General features: G+C 40.7%; 1 protein-coding gene across 50 annotated transcripts in view; it reads left to right on the forward strand.

Moving 5' to 3' along the window:
* The window catches only part of PHLDB2 (pleckstrin homology like domain family B member 2), a 239,555-nt gene that overhangs the window by 153,708 nt on the left and 64,615 nt on the right, over positions 1–21,232 (forward strand). For all 50 annotated transcript variants that reach the window (XM_008982473.5, XM_008982475.5, XM_008982477.5 and 47 more), the window contains one exon: positions 20,037–20,420. In XM_008982473.5, the coding sequence (XP_008980721.4) occupies positions 20,037–20,420 (384 nt within the window). The remainder of the gene's footprint in view (positions 1–20,036; positions 20,421–21,232) is intronic.

Consider the following 21,232-nt stretch of genomic DNA (forward strand, 5'->3'; position numbering starts at 1 on the left):
TCATATATTACATTTTTTAATGCATTACATTAAACATACTTAACATGCTATTCCTTCTTTATAGCCGTTTTATTTGCAGGTTTTATAAACCAAGTTAAATCAAACTCCCTTTGCTCAAATCTTCAATTTTCCGTTTCCATCAACTTCTGTCCTTCATTATTCTCTCCCACATTCTGGAACAACCAGACACTAAGACAAAAATACTTAAAGGTGTTGGAAATTATGTTCACACTAACACATCACAGAACATAATTACTGATAATGTGAACAGATTTGTCACAGTTATAATTCAGTTTAGGTGAGTACAATGTTTTTATCTTTTTTCATATTATGGAAATAATATTAGCTTATGTTTTTAGCAAACTGATATGAGACAATTTAAAAATTCAGGCAAACTAATCACTTTATCATAAAACAAATTCAAATTTTTAAAAAAATAAAATTATGGTTGTATTATACTATACACTGATAAAACAAGGAAGAGATATATAGCTGTTTTGTTGTTGATTTTAAAATGTGTTTGTTTTCTTAAAAATTCTATTTATCCAGACACAGCCCCAGGAGATCCTGAGAACATGCGTCTCTAAAGCAGTTTTTATAACCAAATTATCAAATCAGGTCTTTTTTTTTTTTTTAAGAGAGCAGAGTCAGGCCAGGTGAGGTGGCTTACACTTGTAATCCCAGCACTTTGGGAGGCCAAGGTGGGAGGATCACTTGAGCCCAGGAATTTGAGACCATCCTGGGCAACATGGCAAAACTCTGTCTCTACAAAAAATACAAAAATTAGCCAGGTGGGGTGGTGCCTGCCTGTACTACCAGCTACCTGGGAGGCTGAGGTGGGAGTGTTGACTGGGCCGAGGAGATTGAGGCTACAGTAAGCCATGATCACACCACTGAATGCCAGCCCAGGTGGCAGAGTGAGACCCTGTCATTTAAAAAAAGAGCACATTTAAAGCATTAGAATTTCATAAAATTCATTTCAAGAAAATAAAGTCTTAAAATTCTGGGAATGTTAGATTTATCTATTTGTTAGTCTATAAACCAATGAGAATAGCAGGCCTCCTCTATTATTTATTACTATCCTCGGGAGGTAGAAAAATATTTCACCTACACACAGTGTTTTCCCTGCTCCTCCTTAGGTAGAGGCACAGATGAAAGGTTTATGGCATAAGACCCACAGCTCCAATTACTGATCAAAAGTGAACACTGGACTGCAAAATCTCACTTTTCCAGATCTCAAAAGACTGGCTGCTTTTCCATCAGGCACGAAGTATATTCCTGATCTGAGTACGTAAATAGAAAAACAAATCGTGAACAGCAACGGTCTGTCACCTCTCACCTGACCGACTGGATTCCAGTTGTACCTGTCAAATCACCACATGGTCAGATTGTGAAACCAGATTCCTGGTCATGGCTGCCAGCGAGGGAGGTAACTATCAGTTGTATGCAAACCCAAACCCCAGTGAAACTTGGCCAAGGATTAGGAACAAAAGCTAGAGAGGATAGCTAGTCAGTTCAGGTAACGTTCTGTTGCCATTTGGGATTTGCCTCCAAAGCCAAGGAGACATGTGACTGGGCATGCAGCCCGTGAGATACAGTTCCTGGGCTGTACAATTTAACTGACTGTGTAGAGTGAGTCACTTGCACATTTTATTAGGACCTCCAAATTGTCAAAGCACGATTTTCAAAAAGTAAATGCAACTCTTTATGTAAATGAAGAATGAATAGATGCCAAAGATTTCTTTAACTTATTAATGAGGAAACCAGGTGGGGCAAAGCTGGTTCACCAAGCATAATATCTATGGTATTTTTAGCTCACCTGTGATTATACTAGTGTTCCACCTGGATTTCTTTTAATGTGTTCAGTCTTTATTTGAAAACTCAAGGTAATTTTATTATTAAAGATTAAACGGTAATCATGTACCTCCAAGGACCTATTACTGAGGTAAACAATCCACTTCTAGTGTGTATTAAATAACCTCCAGCTGCTGTGCTATTTGAGATGTTTAGTTTGTTGTTTTCTTAAAAATAATTTTTCTTTCTTCTTGGTTTCTGCTCTCAGCTGCCAATTCATGCTTTGGTCATTTTGCCAGCCTTTTCATTTTTCATGATCTTAGAAACCAGTTATCAAGTCTTAATTTGAAGTGTTCTGAACTAAGAGTTACTAAGGACAAGTGAGGTCTCGAGGGGTCCCTGAGCACACGAAGTGTGTGCACTTCAGTTCATAGACCTTGTGACATCTGTTTGGACTGGCTGGTGTCATTTTAACTTCCTCACTCTGAGCTGTGTTTCAACTAGGGGACATTAATGAGTAAGATGTTGCTCGAGGGCTGGGATGCTCATTCTTTGACAGATTACATGTTCTAGAGCAGGAGTCCCCAACCCCCAGGCCAGTGGCAGTTTCTGCCCTGTTAGGAATGGGGCTGCACAGCAGGAGGTGAGCGGTGAGCCAGCAAAGGTTCGTCTGTATTTCCAGCCACTCCCCATCACTCACATTACTGCCTGAGCTCCAACTCTTCTCAGATCAGTGGTGGCATTAGATTTTCAAAAGAGTGAACACTATAGTGAATTGCACATGCGAAGGATCTAGTTTGCGTGCTCCTCACGAATCTAATGCCTGATGATCTGTCACTGTCTCCCATCACCCCTAGATAGGACTGTCTAGTTTCAGAAAAACAAGCTCAGGGCTCCCACTGGTTCTGCATTATGATGAGTTATATAATTATTTCATTACACATTACAGTGTAATCGTAATAGAAATAAAGTGCACAATAAATGTAACGTGCTTGAATCATCCTGAAACCATCCTTCCTCCACATCCATGGAAAAAGTGTCTTCCATGAAACCAATCCCTGTTGCCAAAAAGTTTGCAGAGTGCTGTTCTAGAGGTTTAGTAGGATATTCTTGTAATTGTCCTATTTGACACCTGCCTTCCTCTAAATAGTCCAGACGTAGTGATGGCCATCTAGAGCTTTTTATGGTCCAAGGCAGTGAAAGTCATTTTAAGAAGAAAAGGGGAAAAGGAATGAAAGCAAACCCTGCTGCTTTTAAGAGTATTCATTTGGTTGCATTGCCAAAAGCATCTGTGTTCTTTTGCGGAGAACCAGTGGATTCCCACGAATTGCATTGTAGCCATCCAGTATTTTCTTTCTGGCTGGTGATGGTCATCTGTGGTGCCTCGGTAAGGAGCATTGTCACCGTTTAGAACGATGCAGGGCTACACCGATACTTATTTCTCAAACATTTTGTAATGTGATGCCAGGTCTCATGAAGCATCATGGAGTAAGGTTTTCTGATTTTTTTACATACATATGAATTTTTTACATTACATATGGATTCCTTGAAAATAAGATTGGCTTTCTTCTGAGGTACATATTAATATTTCTATGGTAGTTATGTGAATAGGTGAAATGTCTGGGTCAGCAATTCTCTCCCATTGAAGGTGTTTTGTCCTTATAGCTCCTTCGAAAGCACTTTATAACGAAATGATTTTAATTTGTAAGAGGCTGGGGCCATACCTATCTTGCTTACCAGTATAGATGCACCTCCCAGCCAGATGTCTAGAGTATAGGAAGCATTCTTTACATGTTTTGAAAAGAGTACTTGAGTATTTTCGATATCCATTCATGGCATGCATTCTGGGTTTCCTTCATCTGTGACTGTAGGTCGCATCCCTGGTTCCCAGATGATATACGTTTAGTTCTAGGTAACATTGAAGCTCTCTACCAAAAAAATGAAGATAGCTCAGTATAAATGCATTTTTTTTACTTCCAGAAAGGGGAAATTATTTTCCAACTTCCAATTAAAAACAGAAATGTGAAAGAGTTATTTTTCTTTACTTTGAAAAATTTCCAGCATTCTTTGTAAGACTTGGTGCTCTCCAAGGTCATACAGAAACCAAGGCTATAGATCCAGGAGTCTTGCTTGTGTACTTCTGAGCGGATCGTAGATCTCATGTTTCTAAAATTAAATAACAAAGTAATTGAGCATATTTGTTTTAGGACTTTTGGTATTTTATAAAATAAATGTGTGTATTCTCTAATCTCTGAAAGTTGGTCAGATGCAGACCCTATTTTAAAGACCAGAAAGTAAACAGGTTGGTATTATGTCATGTTGTAATTAGAAAAAATTATTCAGGAACCCAGTGCCAGTGAACATCGTCAGGTGAAAGGGACTCCCTGTAGATTTTGCTTCTCTGTTTGCTTCTTGATGTCTCAATTTCCTGGTGATTCCTGATCCCCCAAAATAAGTTGGGCATTCAGACCATTTTGGCTGTGCTGAGCCATATTAGCCGTTTGATAATACTTTTTGTTTGGATAGCAGGATGAACGATGTTAAGGGAATGCTTATTGTTGCTTAGTCACAGTATTAATCATTTTTTAGCATCGTCTGAAATGTGAAGGCAAGCTTAAGCATTTGAGATTGATTCTGTCCTCCAGTTTCACTTGAATCTCCTTCCTGACGTGGCCCTTCCGTTTACTACATCCTGAGTATAATTTTAATTTATTCAAAAAAGTGGCTGCACTCGTTGGAAAAAGCCAGTTTAACTGCAGATAGGGTAAGAGGTTTATTTACTAACCCAGGAAACTCAGTGACTCAGGGCTTCTGAAAGCATCTTGAGAAACCTTTCAGATTTGAGAGCCGGAAATGGCTCTCTCCCTGTATTCTGCTAGAATGGCCGTTTGGTAGGGACAGAGGCTTAATCTTCAGACTCAGCCTAAGGCTTAAACCGAATTGCGGCTGTGGAGCCTTTTCTTAATTTCTCTCATGTTTAAAATAGCCATCAATTCTCTGCCTTTTTTTTTTAAGTTTCCTAACTGGTTTGGAGGGTTTATGGGATTTAGCTCAGAAATAAGATGTAAGCCACAAATGTGAACCGTGAATGTCATTTAAAATTTTTTTATGTTAAGCCAAAAAAAAACCGCAGGTAAAATTAGGTATAATGTATTTGACAGCCTAGGATTAGATTAACAGTGCTGCCTACTCCTAAATAAGCAATCCATTCTCTAAGAAAACAGCATTATTTCTAAATGAAGTAAGTACATTTTTAGTCACTGGGTCATATAAAGAATAATGTTATCTGTCATCAGATCACCTTGAGTCATTAGAGAATAAAGCAAAGACTTTCTACAAAATGCTAGGGTGTATGTGTGTATGCAAGTGTGTGTGTGCCTAGGTGTGTGTGTATGTTGATTAAATATTGAAAGAATTAATCATTATTAATCATTAGCAAATTTGGGCTGCCAATTGTACTCATTAAATGAGAGCGAAAAAAAAAAACTTGTCATATCTTCTTTCTTCTTCACTTGGAGAAACAGATGGGCAGAAAAGGAGTGGGAAGGGAAAATTAGCATTTGGCAAAAATCTAATGGCTTCACATTGGGGAAACAGCTAAAATCTTCATGAAATTCTGTATTGCAGTAGTCTATTCTTGAGAGCAAACCCTGTTCTTACAGTGGCAGTACAAACTATTGCCTCTTGATGGTGCCATCCATTAAAGAATTATTCTTAGAATTTGAGAGATCTATGTTCTGACTCTTCACATAGTTCAGCTTTCTCAGACTAAATGCTTAAATACAGAAAGCAACTGGGACTGAAAAGAGGCCCTATATGCCACTATGTCAGTTACAGAAGAAGTCTCATTCTTTTTTAAAATGGCAAATATATGAACACTTGTTTGTAAATAAGAAATAAAGCTCATAAATAAAATTTGTAGAAAAATACAAACTAAACAAAAACCAAAAATATATTAAGACCAAAAAATATATAGGAGTGGAGGCCGAGTATGGTGGCTCACACCTGTAATCCTGGCACTTTGGGAGGCTGAGGCAGATGAGATCAGGAGTTTGAGACCAGCCTGGCCAACATGGTGAAATCTTGTCTTTACTAAAAAAATCACAAAATTAGCCTGGCGTGGTGGCGCATGCCTGTAATCCCAGCTACTTCAGAGGCTGAGCAGGAGAATCGCTTGAATCCGGGAGGTGAAGGTTGCAGTGATCTGAGATCAAGCCATTGCCCTCCCACCTGAGCAAAAGAGTGAAACTCTGTCCCAAAAAAAAAAAATATATATATATATATGTATGTGTGTGTGTATGTATATATGTGTGTATATATATGTATCTATATGAGTGGAGATATATGAAGTGAAGGAGGACTATTCTTTTTGAGCAGAATCTTGCCACCATGCCCAGCTAATTTTTGTAATTTTAGTAGACACAGGGTTTTGCCATGTTGGCCAGACTGTTCTTGAACTCTGACCTCAAGTGATCTGTTCGCTTTGGCCTTTGAAAGTATTGGGATTATAGGCATGAGCCAACATGCTTGGCCTAGTATATCTAAATTTAAAAGCTGACTATTTATAGAGCTACAATTTAAAAAAATTTGTCATCAGCTAATAGGTTTAGTGATTGTGCTGGTGAATTCTTTTTTTTTTTTTCTTCCTGAGACGGAGTCCATCTCTATCGCTCAGGCTGGAGTGCAGTGGCGGGATCTCGGTTCAATGCAACCTCCGCCTCCTGGGTTCGGGTGATTCTCCTGCCTCAGCCTCCTGAGTAGCTGGGATTACAGGCACAAGCCACCATGCCCATCTAATTTTTGTATTTTTAGTAGAGATGGGTTTTCGCCATGTTGACCAGGCTGGTCTGAACCTCCTGACCTCGTGATCTGTCTGCCTTGACCTCCCAAAGTGCTAGGATTACAGGCGTAAGTCACCGTGCCTGTCCTGTGCTGGCTAATTGTTATAATGTGAATTTCTCTTCCCCAGCTTGAGAAAAGATGATGGGAATATTTGCTGTAGAGAATATTTTTAAAGTTGGAGATTGATTTAAAAAAAAGAATCCGAAACAAGTATTACAAGAGTAGCACATCCAGCACTTTCTGTTTTGTTTCAGCCATCTCAATGTGCCAGTTATAAAGGTGCATAGTAGAAGTCACTTAAATAATATCTTTGTGTTGAATAATTGGGAGATTTACATGCAGTCGTAGGACATAATTCAGAGGGATCCTGTGTATCCTTTACTCAGTTTCTTCCAATGGTAACATGTTGCCAAACTGTAGTACCAAATCAGAGCTACGATATGGACGTTGGTGCAGTGAAGATACAGAACGCTTCTAACACCACAAGGGTCTCTCACGTTGGCCTTTTACAGCCACGCCAAGCTTCCCTTCTCCTTAACCCCTGACAACTACTGATTTCTTCTCCATTTCTATAATTTTGTCATTTCAAGATATAACCATATAGCATGTAACGTGTGGGTTTGGCTTTTCCACTCAGCAGAGTTCTGTGGAGAATGGAAGTCACTGCTCCGTCAGGTCTAAGACTCAGGATACACGAGGCAAAGGGAAATCCCAGAGACACACACTTCTGCGTGTTTCCTTGGGTCTCCAGTCGGCCTTCTTTCCACCTTTCAGAATCCTTCTCTGTTTTTCCTCCATATAATATACAGGGTTCTGAGTTATACTTGGTGGGAGAAATAGGGGAAAGTATGTCCAAGTCTTTCCCTGAAGCTGAAGTCGGTGAGATTAGTTTTCTAAAGTTGAAAGTAGCCAGAAACTTTGCTCCGGTGAAGTCTAATGACTGCAGGTTGAAAAATTTTAGTTTGGATAAATTGACGTTTCTTATTCAGTATTGCTAAGACCATGTCCCCGCTCTGGGAATGCAATTCGGATTTTTGAGAAAAGACAGAATTTCAAGAAAATGCTGAGCAAAATTACAAGGAACAAATTTCTCATATGGTGATTATTATTTCATTCTGATTATAGAACAAAGCTCAAGCTTTGAACGGTCATCTTTTCCATCAGATCATGAAGACCAAGGCCTCCATCATCTTAGGCAGAGATTGCAATTTACAAATTGTCTTTGGAGGAGGGAGAATATCCAGGCATACCTCTGAGATATTGTGGGTTTGCTTCCAGACCACCGCAATAAGGCAAACATCGTAATAAAGCAAGTGACGCAAAGTTTCTGGTTTCCCAGTGCATATTAAAGTTATGTTTACACTATACTGTAAGCTACTGAGTGCAACAGCATTATGTATAAAAATGTACCTACCGTAATTTAAAAATACTTTATGGCTTTAAAAAATGCTAACAGTTATCTGAGCCTTCAATGAGTTGTCATCTTTTTGCTGGTGCAGGGTTTTACCTTGATGTTGCTGGCTGCTGATGGAACGAGCTGTTGGTTATTGAAGGCTGGGGTGGCTGTGGCAATTTCTTTTCTTTTTTCTTTTCTTTTTTCTGTGAGTCTTGCTGGAGTGCAGTGGCACGATCTTGGCTCACTGCTGCACCTCTGCCTCCCGGCTTCAAGCGATTCTCCTGCCTAAGCCTCCTGAGTAGCTGGGATTACAGGCAGATGTCACCACACCCAGCTAATTTTTTATATTTTTGGTAGAGACAGGGTTTCACCATGTTGGCCAGGCTGGTCTCGAACTCCTGACCTCAAGTGATCTGCCCACCTCGGGGTGCTGGGATGACAGGTGTGAGCCACCACGTCCAGCCAGCATTTTCTTAAAATAACAATGAAGTCTGCCACATCAGTTCAACTCTTCCTTTCACAGAAGATATCTCTACAGCGTGCAATGCTGTTTCATTGCGTTTTACCCACAGTAGAACTTTTTTCACAACTGGAGTCAGTCCTCTCAAACTCTGCCACTGCTTCATCAATTAAGTTGAATGTAATATTCTAAATGCTTCGTTGTCATTTCAAAAATGTTAGCAGCGCCTTTACCAGGAGTAGATTTAGTCTCAAGAAACCACTTTCTTTGCTTATCCATAGGAGGCCATTCCTCATCAGTTTATGTTTTATCATGAGAGTTCAGCAATTCATTCACATCTCCAGGTTCTACTTCTAGTTATAGTTCTCTTGCTGTTTCTATCACGAGGTCTTAAACCCCTCAAAGCCATCCATAAGGACTGGAATCAACTTCTTCCAAACTCTTGTTCATGTTGATAAAAGTATCAGTACCTCCTCCTCTGAACCAAAATGTTCTTAATGACATCTAAAATGGTGAATTCTTTCCAGATGGGTTTGTGATTGACTTTGCCCAGGTCTATCAGAGGAATCTTTACCTATGACATCCACAGCGTTACAGAGTGTATGTTTAAGATAAACACTTGGGAGCCAAAATTACCCCATGGGATGTAGAATGGATATTGTGTTATCAGGCATGAAAACAACATTTATTTCCTTGTACATCTTTATTAGGGCTCTTGGATGACTAGGTGTGTTTTCAGGGAGCAGTAATATTTATTTATATGTTTTTAAATGTATTTTAAGTTCTGGGATACATGTGTATGATATGCAGGATTATTACATAAAGACATTCCATGGTGGTTTGCTGCACCTATCAACCCATCACCTAGGTATTAAGCCTGGCATGCATTAGCTATTTTTCCTGATGTTCTCTCCCACTTCTCCACTCCTTTAAAAAAAGTAGTAACATTTTTAAAGGATTTTTTTTTTTCCTGAGCAGTAGATCTCAACAGCGGGCTTAAAATATTCAGTAACCATGGTATAAACAGATGTGATGTCCTCTAGGCTTTGTTGTTCCACTTACAGAGCACAGGCAAAGTAGATTTAGCATAATTTGTAAAAGCATTGGCATTTTTGAAATGGTCAATGAGCATTGGTTTTAACTTGAGGTTGGCAGCTGCACTGGCCCCTAAAAACAGAGTTAACCTATCCTTTGAAGCTTTGAAGCCAGCTATTGCCTTCTCTCCAGCTATGAAAGTCCCAGATGGCATCTTCTTCCAATATAAGGCTGTTTCACCTACATTGTTTGTTTGTGGTTTGTTTATTGATTAATTGTGGGTCAGGCTGGTCTTGAGCTCCTGACCTCAAGGGATCCTTCTGCCTCGGACTCCCAGAGTGCTGGGAATACAGGAATGAACTACCGGTCCAGCTGAAAACTTGTCGTTCCATGTAGCACCTTCTTCGGTTATCTTAGATCCTCCGAATTGGTTTGCTGCGCCTTCTACATCAGCACACTCTGTCTCACCTTGCTCTTTCACGTTATGGAGACAATGTCTTTCTTGACCTCATGAGCCAACCTCTGCTTATTACAAACTTTTCTTCTGCAGCTTCTTCACTTCATTTCGCCTTCATAGAATTGAAGAGATTTAGGGCCTTGCTCTGGATTGTGTTGCGGCTTAAGGAAGTGTTTGATCTATTTCAACCACTAAAACTTTCTTGACATCAGTGATAAGGTTATTTCACTTATCATTTGTGTGTTCACTGAAAAGTCACCTTTAATTTCCTTCAAGAACTTCTCCTTTGCGTTTACAACTTGGCTAATGGGTGTAAGAGACATCTTTTGGCCCCTCTCATTTTTGGCATGCCTTTCCCTCAAAGCTTCATCATTTCTAGCTTTTGCTTTAAAGTGTGAGATGTGTAACTCTGTCAGTGGAACACTTAGAGACTCTCATAAGGTTATTAATTGGCCTAATTTCAATATTGTGTCTTAGGGAATAGGAGGCCTGAAGAGAAGGAGAGACACAGGGAAATGGCTGTTTGTGGAGCAGTGAGAACGTGTACATTTATTAATGAATTGCCGTCTTATATGGGCATGGTTTGTGGTGTCCAAAAAGTTTACAATAGTAACAACAAAGATCACTGATCAGATCACCATAACAAATATGGTAATAATGAAAAAGTGTGAAATGCTGTAAGAATTACCAGAATGTCGGATGGGTGTGGTGGCTCTCGCCTGTAATCCCAGCACTTTGGGAGCCCAAGGCGAAAGGATCACCTCAGTTCAGGCCAACATGGTGAAACCTCGTCTCTACTAAAAAGACAAAAATTAGCTGGGCATGGTGGCATGTGCCCTGTAATCCCAGCTACCCAGGAGGCAGAGGCAGGAGAATAGCTTGAACCCAGGAGGCAGAGGCTGCAGTGAGCTGAGATCATGCCACTGCACTCCAGCCTGGGCGACAGAGCAAGAATCCATCTCAAAAAAAAAAAAACAAGAATCACCAGAATGTGACACAGAGACATGAAGTGAGCACATACTGTTGGAAAAATGTGCTAATAGACTTGCAGCGTTTCCACAAATGAATTTGTAAAAAATGCAAGATCTGCAGAGGGTAATAAAGCAACATGCAGTAAAATGAGATATGCCCGTAGTTACTTTCTTAACATTATTCTCAAATTTAGAAAGAGGACGTGCCATCATTTGTTTTGCATTTTCTTTCTTTTTTATAGAGATGGGGTCTCACTACGTTGACAAGGCTGACTTCCAGCAATCCTGCCTCAGCCTTTCGATGTGTTGGGACCACAGGCGTGAGCCACTGTGCCCAGCCCTCTTTCGCATTTCTCTAGATAAAACTTTGTGGCATGCTTTTAACATTTTAACACACAACATTTTTATGTGATATGTCTCAAAAATAGTTTTATTGCAGTACTTTCAGATGATATGTTACAGACTACCCCCCTTTTTTTACATGTAGACTTTCCTAGTTTCTTACCCCGCGGCCTTCTTTATGTATGAAAAAAAAAATCCTATTTTTTAAAGGATAGGATATGTTTTCAAACATGAAGATTTAAAGGTCTTTATACCTCTCATACACTTATTTTGATTGAACAACAGTTTAATGGATTGTATTTTATAGACTGTAGTCTTTCAGAAGAAGCAAACAAGATCTGGAACTCGATCCAGCTAAACTGAAAATGTAAACAGATGGCAGTAAGATTAGCTTTTGTTGTGTTTTCTTTAATGGTGTGGAGCAATAGCATAATTTCCTTAACAGAATGGGCTCAGGCACTGTTCAGACTTCCTTCTGGAATAGTGTCTATGTAAGAAAAAACATCTGCATGTTTTCGTAGCTGCTGTATGGAAATTATGATAATACCGATTACATGAATTTCTTTTTCTTACGGCCAGTTTTTTTCAGTCAATAGGGAGAAACACATTTTTTTTCTCCTTTGAATGTTTTTGTCATTCATAATGGGCATCTTCTTTCAGATGATATATTTTTGTCTTTTAAGAAGAGTTAAACTTCAACCTTAATATTTTTTAAAGGTAAAACATTTCATAAGCCACACATCTGCTGGTTTATTTTAAGTAGAAAAATTGTGCAAAAAAATCATCAGGAAAAGGACTAAAATGTAGAGGATTTTAGCTAAATGGTAATTGTGGTCAGAGGTTTGTTCGTATCTGCCTAACAAAATGTAGAGGTGGAAAAAGCAACTCAAGAAAACATCACTGGACAAAAAGTTAACAGGACTAATTAAACCAAGTTATATTACTTCAGAACATGTTTCATGTCACTGAAAATCAAAATAGGCTGGCTACGGTAGCTCACGCCTGTAATCCCAGCACTTTGGGAGGCCAAGGGGGGAGGATCACCCGAGCCCAGGAGATTGAGGCTGCAGTCAGCCACGGTCACATCATTGCACTCGAGCCTGGGTGACACTGCAAGACCTTGTCTCAAAAAAGAAAAAAAAATTACTTTAGCATATATTAGTAATTAAATACTTACTTTATATCTATTTTTAAAGTACAAATAAAATAGGTACATAGCCAGAAATAGCAGTAGAGGCAAGTGTGTTTGAGGGAAATGTTGACACGGGTGAGTAAGAGTAAACATTTATTCAATTTTTTTTTTCTTTTCTTTCTTTCTTTCTTTTTTTTTTGTTTTTAAGGCAGGGTCTCCCTCTGTCAGCAAGGCTGGAGTGCAGTGGTGTGGTCACAGTTCAGTGCAACCTTTGCCTCCCCAGCTCAGGTGGACTTCCTGTCTCGGCCTCCTGAGTAGCTGGGACTACAGGCATGAGCCACCATGCCCAGCTAATTTTTTTTCATTTTCTGTAGTGGTAGCATTTCACCATGTTGCCCGGGCTAGCCTCTAACTCCTGGTCTCCCAAAGTGCTGGGATTATAGGTGTGAGCCACCAGGCCTGTCCATTTATTCAATGTTTTTTTAATTTTTAATTGGAAATCTGCCAAACCACATTAGGTTTAGAAAGGCTTCTGAGTAATCATAATTTTTATTTGTACTTATTTTTTTGTGATAATAATTTTTAAAAATGCATGTGACGAATTGGTTTGTAAGATTAAAAGAACTAATTTCTTTTTCTAAGTATGAGTAAGCAGGATATGAGAAGTTCCTCAGGTATTTGAATGATGTGTGCCCTCAGTAAGGTAGGGATGCTCATGTCTCTGAAGTTTAAGGTGGGGCCAGGGGCAATGTGAATAGAAGCCTGGGTTTTAGGTCCAGGGTGAAGTAGTTGGACTGAATAAAACGATGGAGTTTTTGGAGGATAGTTCTTTCTAGAAGCTACTCCACTGGACTTAATGTGCTGGAGGGAATATATGTGGCTCTGTAGTCGTGAGTGTGGGAGGGGACCAAATGACAAGAGGCCTTTCTCCCCAGGTTACGATGGCAACTGGGCAGTTCTCTGTTGCCAGGGGCAGAGGCAGAGGCAGGTGGATCACTGGGCAGGGAGTTGGCAGCCTTGAGGAAATTCCCTCTCCTTCTAGATAGCCAAAGAAACCCCATAGATTTTTCAGGGAGACATCTGGCTGCATAACAACGTACTTTGCCTGCATTTCCTTTCCCTGAAAATAATTGGGTTTAGTTTCTAGGTGTGCTTGTTAATCAGTATTAGAGGTGGTTCCTTATCGATTTTACTTCACGCTTTTGACAGAAACCATCCTAACCAAGAATGACAAACACTGAGCACCTGCTATAAGACTGGCACTACCTTTAGACTTGATGGCACATAGTACATAACATGTTCTCACACACAGTTCTTTATTGAATTCTTCCAGGATCCCAGGGGAAGAGGTACCCATCTTCTCATCTCTGTTTTACAGACCATGTAATTGAGGCTTGAAAGGTTGAGACTGATTAAAATAATAATAATACTGTATTATACCCCTCTGGTAAGTGCCAGAACTACAAATCCAACTTTATGTTCTTTCTGTTTAAGCTGAAATACAGATTCTGCTCTTAAAGTCCAGCTGGACATAGTGGCCTACACCAGCAAGCCCAGCACTTTGGGGAGGCCAAGGCAGCCAGGCCACTTGAGGTCAGGAGCTCAAGACCAGCCTGGACAACATGGCAAAACACCATTTCTACTAAAAATACAAAAATTAGTCAGGTGTGGTGGTGAGCACCAGTAATCCCAGCTACTCAGGAGGCTGAGGTGGGAGAATCACTTGAACCCAGGAGGCAGAGGTCGCAGTGAGCCGAGATTGCAACACTGCACTACAGCCTGGGCAACAAGAGTGAAACTCCATCTCAAAAACAAAAAACAAACACATAAGCACAGTTATGATTCATCATAGGGAGAGGATACAGATAAAGATTAGCCAAAGAAACAGATACACAGGGCAGAGTCCAAAGAGTTTCTAAGGCAACACTTCCATGTCCTTTCCCTCTAGGTCAGAATGTGTTACTCTACCAGCATTAAGCATCAGTAGCTGACAGTGTGCACATGACAGGGAGGCTTGCCCAAGCTGTAGTGCCCACACGTTTCTGTTTGTTTGTTTGTTTGTTTTTTGAGACTGAGTCTTGCTCTGTTGCCCAAGCTGGAATGCAGGCATGATCTTGGCTCACTGTAACCGCCACCTTCTGGGTTCAAGCAATTCTCCTATCTCAGCCTCCCAAGTACCTGGGACTACAGGTGCCTGCCACCATGCCTAACTAATTTTTGTATTTTTAGTAGAGACAGGGTTTAACCATAGTGGTCAGGCTGATCTCGAACTCCTGACCTCAGGTGATCCACCTGCCTCAACCTTCCAAAGTTCTGGGATTACAGGCATGAGCCACTGTGGTCAGGCATTTTTTTTTTTTTCCTTGACCGGGTCTCCCTCTGTCTCTAAGGCTGGAGTACAGTGGTGCTATCTTGGTTCAGTGCAACCTCCACCTCCTGGGCTCAAGTGATCTTCCTCAGCCTCTCAGGTAGCTGGAGAAAAAGAAAAAGTTATCTCCAAGGCTTAAACACAGGTCTATTTCTTTCTATGCTCTAGGACTAGTGTGGGTTAAAAGAGGCCTCTGCTCCACGTTTCTCACTTGGGGCCCAGCCTGATGGAGCCAACACCATCTGGAGAGCCGCTCTGCCATGCTAGATCAAGGCATGTGATGAATCACGCCCTGGCTGTTCATGCGGAAGTGATACGCGTTGCTTTCCACACTTCACTGGCTGGTAGAAGTCTGAGGGTTGTACCTAGTTTGAGGGTGAGGAAGAGAGGAGCCATCTTACCCTGTGTCCAGAAAGAGGTCAATTGATCATAATAGCCCAGTTACTACCCTTCAACAATTTATCTCTAAAACAAACGGACCCATATAACCGACTGAGACATTGCTTCTGTTTCCCCCTTTTTTCCCCTGTCATTACCTAATTGAGACATTAGGATTTGTACATGGAATTCTGGAAATTCTGCGTACTTGTTGTCAGCACAGACTTTTCTCATCCTGCCACTCATTTTTAGACCAGGGTTCCTGACTCTTGTTGGTGCACTTCTGAACTTTTTCCAGAAGTTGCTGTTGTAATCCATAAGAGGAAGAAATGTGGCCCATTTCTATGCAGGTACCTCATCCCTCTTCCTCCAAAGAACCCCATCTCTCTAGCCATGTACTTGTTGCTGATTTCTGACCATACCATGATATGCCACAGCTCTATGCCTTTGCTTCTGTGGTGCTTTTATGGAAAATGCCCTGCGCACCCCACTGTCCCAATAGACCAGACAAACTCATATTTATCCTTGAGGACCCAAATTTGTTTTTCTGTAATCTTGTGTGCTGTTTCCCCATTTATGAACTCATAGGTTGTTTATAAACTTCTGTTATAACTGGTCACCTATTTGTGCCTCCTGTTAATGATTTGAGGGTAGAAACGCTGTGTTTTGCTGTGTGCGGTGTCTCATGCTAGAGGCCGAGGTGAGATGAGGATTGCTTGAGTCCAGGAGCTTGAGACCAGCCTGTGCAACATAGCAAGACCCTGTCTTTCTTCCAAAAAATTAAAAAATTAGCTGGGCAAGGTTGTGTGCCTGTCGTCCCAGCTACTCTGGAGACTGAGGTGGGAGGATCCCTTGAGCCCAGGAGGTCGAGGCTTGCAGGGAGCTGTGAGTGCGCTACTGTGCTCCAGCCTGGATGACACTGACAGAATGTGTCTCAAAAAAAAAAAGAAAAAAAAATTTCATCTTGCCCTCTTTTCTCATTTATGGATTCCCAGCATATTACTAGACAATGAGTTCACATTTACCAGTTATAACAGGTCCTCCTAAAAAGAAAAAATTCACTTCAACTAAATTATATCTAGCAATTAAAGGTCAACCTTTTAAGTAATAAATGACCCAACATACTTAATTATAACAGAAGGATTTTAGCAAAGTTTCACCTGTGCTTAAGAGTCCACAGTTGGTTTTCTGCATAATGTATGTATGTATGTATGCAGTATGTGTACCATGCTGTGGCCTAGACCGGTTGGTGTTAGTTACAAAGCGCCTGGATGGGTTTAGGAGATGGATGGTACCTGCTCCTGAGGGCTGTGAATCTGCAGTGGGAGCAATGTCAGACACATTCCTCTGAGATGGAAAAAAGCTCAGAGATGGAAAAACATACCCCTAGCCCACAACCTTTTCTTTTCCTTTAAACTCTAGGTGAAAAATTACACACATTTTCCTTCAGCTATACCTTCTAAGATCTTGTGCCTCCTTCAACACTTCCTTTGATATATGTGGGAGGCAGAGATAAAGAAAAGGAGAAATGGGACGGGCAAAAAATAAAAATGTATGTAAAGTCATTTGATTCAAGATGACCTGGTTTCTAAATTCTTAGCACTGATATTCTGGACAATTAATGTACGTGTGACTTTTCCAGAGCATGAACAGTAGATGGCCGGTTTGGAAAGGTGGGTAGGATTTAGAAATCTCAGAGCAGCCAGCCTCTTGACTTAATAAATAGCAGGTTGTTGGGTGAAGCTTCAAAGAAAATCGAGTTTTAAGTGGGGGCCAAACATCACAGTTTGCCAGTTTGCATTTGAGGTTCCAGCAGAATTATTAACAGTGCCCCCTTTGATTCTTGAAAGGCTCTGGTCTGAAATGGTCATTCTGGCTTTGGGTCATGCAGTTGGAGGCTATGATGAATGGGAAGGAAGAAGACTCCAGAGTGCAGAGAGCTGAAGGGAAAATTATCTTATGAGAGTAACTTCTGTTCAGAGTTTTCCTTAAAAGGCTTCTCGTAGTGCTTTCTGAAATGCCTTGCAGACTTTCTTCTGACGCACTTTCGACATCAGTTTATTTTTCTTTGGTGCAGCTTTTATACGGCCAGTGTGTCTCAGCGCAGCCTGGATTTCTTTTAAACTCGTGGGCAGCAGTGCTGCATGTGTCTGTGATTCAAACTTGGACAGATAGGCTGTGAATGGGGTGATAAGAATAGAGAGAAACACATACCAGTAGACCAAACTTCCTGTGCACAAGCTTTGAATACTGCGTTTCACTGTCTGAAATAGCATTCATCTCAACGCTGGGATCATTTACTCCCTTTGGAATTAAGCAATACCACTGGCAGCAAAAGAAACTATTTTGGGAAGGCCATGTGGGAGGAATTTTTCTGTGTATTCCAGGCTAGATGGAAGTATCTGTTATGCTTCTGCAGACCGCACCTTAAAGCCCAGGTAATTGGAAATTGACAACTTTCAGATAATCCCAAATATTTATGCCAAAGCTGATATATACATGTTATACTACAAAGATTAGGAAAGACTGAGTTTAGATGCTTCAACTTAATTATCTAAGGAGCAGAAGAAGAACTTTTCTTTAGAGATTAGCCTCTAATACGATGCTGTTAAGAAGTAAAATGTAACATCTGATCCCTCCCCCTCTCCTCACATATGTTCTTGCAGGTTCTTTTTGCATATGCCCATGTAGACTTTTCCAGATTGTTGGAGAAGTTTAAAATAAGGCAGTGAAGGCTATGTGCCCCCTGCTTCCTCCCCATAAAGCTGAGGTGGGCAGGGCTTGGCAGCTGGTGGAAACTGCAGAGATAAATAAGGGCCAGGGCTCCTGGATGGACAGGGTGCAGAAGAGCCCGAGATGAGGATGTGTAGCTATGAGTGCCTGCCGTGGGAAGAGGCCACGAGGACGGAGCTGCAGCTGGAGTCCAGAAGTTCAGGCAGTGAGAGGGAGGTGCGAGCTTGTAGGAACTAACTAGTTCAAGAGTCCTTTTGATCAAGCCATTGCTCTTTTATTTCTTTTTGCTGGGGGGTTAGTTTAGAGGGCAAATATAAGTCAGATATGCCTTAAGTATCTGTCTTGTCATTTAAGTAATGCATTTGATGGAACCTAACGAGTTATGTTGGTCTGGTCCTGTTTGAAAGTCCACTTGTTGAGAGTGTCACCTGATAGCTAATTGTCTTCTAAAGTTTGTCTTTACAAATTAGTTGCAATTGAAATGAAAACAGCAGTCCCGGGATGCTTAATATTTTTCTGCTTTTTTGCTCATAAGCAGTTTGGGAAATGTTTTTCTATGTAGAGCGTTTGAAGTCTCTTCTCCATGTGGTCAAGGTGGTCACAACAAATGGTTTTTGTTTTTAGTTCTTTTTTCACTTTGGCCCTCGAATTAATGTGAAAGGTAAAGATGTGGAGATTTCCTACAAATTGTTGAGATTTCCTCAAAGAATGCTGTCCAGGCTTATGAGAAGCAGAGAAGCATTTTGTAAATTATATCCTATTGCTCACAAACTATATAGTTAACTTACTTAAAGTTCAAAATCCTAAATATCTACCTGTTGCACAGGGAGTCTGGTAAGATTTCAGTACTGTTAGAAACATCAATGGCCTGTACATTGATTTTTAAAAAACAAATTTTATTTTCTAGGTAAATTAATCAAACATTTAATGACCTACGAATTTAAGTTACATTGGTGTCTATCTGGACTTGATGTGAAATATTCTCCCTTTTACTGCAAGATTCTTTTTTATAATTCTAATTCTTTATGCAAGAAATGAGTAGAAAAAGACCTTTATATGGTGACCAGGCATTAAAAAGTTTTGAAAATTTTGAAGCATTTCAAGAAAAAAAAAATTAAAGACATAGCTAGGTCTTTTAAATTAAGATTCTGTAAGTAGCTGTTTTTCTCTTTGTGTGTCTAACGCACAGTCTAACAGTGGGATAATATTTAGGAAGTTAGAGAATTAATTTTAAGCACAGGTCAGTAGCGATGCAAAGGCTAGATGTTGTTAAAGGAATAGCAGTCAAGGGTGGGAAGGAGGTGAGATAGGAAATGGAGATTTAAAAAAAAAATAACTGGGCTGGGCACGGTGGCTCAAGCCTGTAATCACAGCACTTTAGGAGGCCGAGGCGGGTGGATCACGAGGTCAAGAGATGGAGAACATCCTGGTCAACATGGTGAAACCCCGTCTCTACTAAAAATACAAAAAATTACCTGGGCGTGGTGGCGCATGCCTGTAATCCCAGCTACTCAGGAGGCTGAGGCAGGAGAATTGCCTGAACCCAGGAGGCGGAGGTTGCGGTGAGCCGAGATGGCGCCATTGCACTCCAGCCTGGGTAACAAGAGAGAAACTCCATCTCAAAAAAAAATAAAAATAAAAATAACTGTGTTTGGTGCAATGGCATGGCCTATAATCTCAGCGACTTTTGGGAGGCTGAGGTAGGAAGATCACTTGAGCCCAGGAGTTCAAGTGAGCTATGATTGTACCACTGCACTCCAGCCTTTAGAACAGAGTGAGACCTTGTCTGTCTCCCTAACCCCACCCTTCAGAAACCTTGGAGCATTGCTAAGTCATGAAAAGGCTTACTGAGTGCTGATGTGTGCTAGGGCCAGCCCTGTGATATAATAAAGGCGACAGAGTAAAAGCCAGAACCGAGTTTGGGAGGAAGTTCGGTGTTGTTCAACCCCCTTTCACCTGGATCCTTAAATATATCAATAAAAGATTATCAAAATCATCACCAGCCACGTGTTCCTGGGTTCACGTGCAGAATGCAAGCAGCAGTCATCCCAGCCTTTTTGGTCTTTTTATTTGGAGTTGTGTTCATTCTCACAAACCCACTGACCTTCTCCTCCTCTCTGTGCTGTAGGAGAGACAGCGTCTGGAGACCATCCTCAATCTCTGTGCTGAATACACAAAGCCTGACAGTTGCTTATCCACTGGGACCACCGTGGCAGATGTGCAGAAAATCAACAAGGAGCTTGAGAAGCTGCAACTCTCTGATGAGGAGTCTGTGTTTGAAGAAGCCCTCATCAGCCCAGACACAAGATACAGGTGCCACCGGCAAGATTCCCTCCACGATGCAGACTTGGCAAGCTGTGGGATTCTCAGTCAGAGCAGTGCCAGCTTCCTTACCCCCAGAAGCAGCAGGAATGATGAAGTACTCAGCGACCTCACCAGGACTCCCCCACCGCCATCCTCCACCTTTCCGAAGGCTTCCAGCGAGTCCTCTTATCTAAGTATCCTACCAAAGGTAATGCTGGTCGAGCAAAGATACTAGGATTTAGGGTCTAGGGCTGTGCATATGCTTTGACCTGGAAACTGGTGATGTTTTTATGCTACTTATTATTAAAAGGTTATTAGCTGAGCAAACTGCAGCAAACTCGGGTGTTTAAAGTAACAAATTTGCACTGTAAAAGTGTAGCAGCACAAAAGAGTAGAAAGAAAGAACACTTCTCTTCTCCCTGCCCCCTTTCAGTTATATACCTGAGTGATAAGCAGGCGTTAAACTGGTGCTAAAATTGTCTTCTGCCTTTGTAACATTTTTTGTGTATATGTGGCTATCTGTTACAGGCATAGACAGGCAGATACACACACACAGTACTCTGCACTTTTTTCCCCTCAGTAAATGCCTTCAGATCTTTACATACTAGTATACACAGCTCTACGTCATTCTTTTAAATGAACAATTGGTTTTCTTTTGTTTGTAGCTACCCTTTATTTTCAGGGTTTTTTGGCTAATAAAATCCATATGCAGCAAATATTGTAGCATATATATATTTGCACAATTCTGCAAATGTGCCTGTGATATGACTTACTAAAAGTGGAATTGCTGGGTCAAAGAGTCTGTGTATTTTACTCAATATTTCCAAATTGTACTTTCAAAAGACCATATTAAAAAAAAGTCTGTATTTCCAGGTGACACTTTCACTAAGTTTATGTGACCACCTTGTTCTCCATACACTTGCCAAGTTTGCATATTGTCGACATTTTTCAATTAGCCAAATTGATAGAAGTTTTAATTTGCTTTTCTTTAATTATGAATAAAGCTGGGGATCTTTTGAT

The sequence above is a fragment of the Callithrix jacchus genome, chromosome 15, assembly GCF_049354715.1.
Source record: "Callithrix jacchus isolate 240 chromosome 15, calJac240_pri, whole genome shotgun sequence".
Taxonomy (NCBI): Eukaryota; Metazoa; Chordata; class Mammalia; order Primates; family Cebidae; genus Callithrix; species Callithrix jacchus.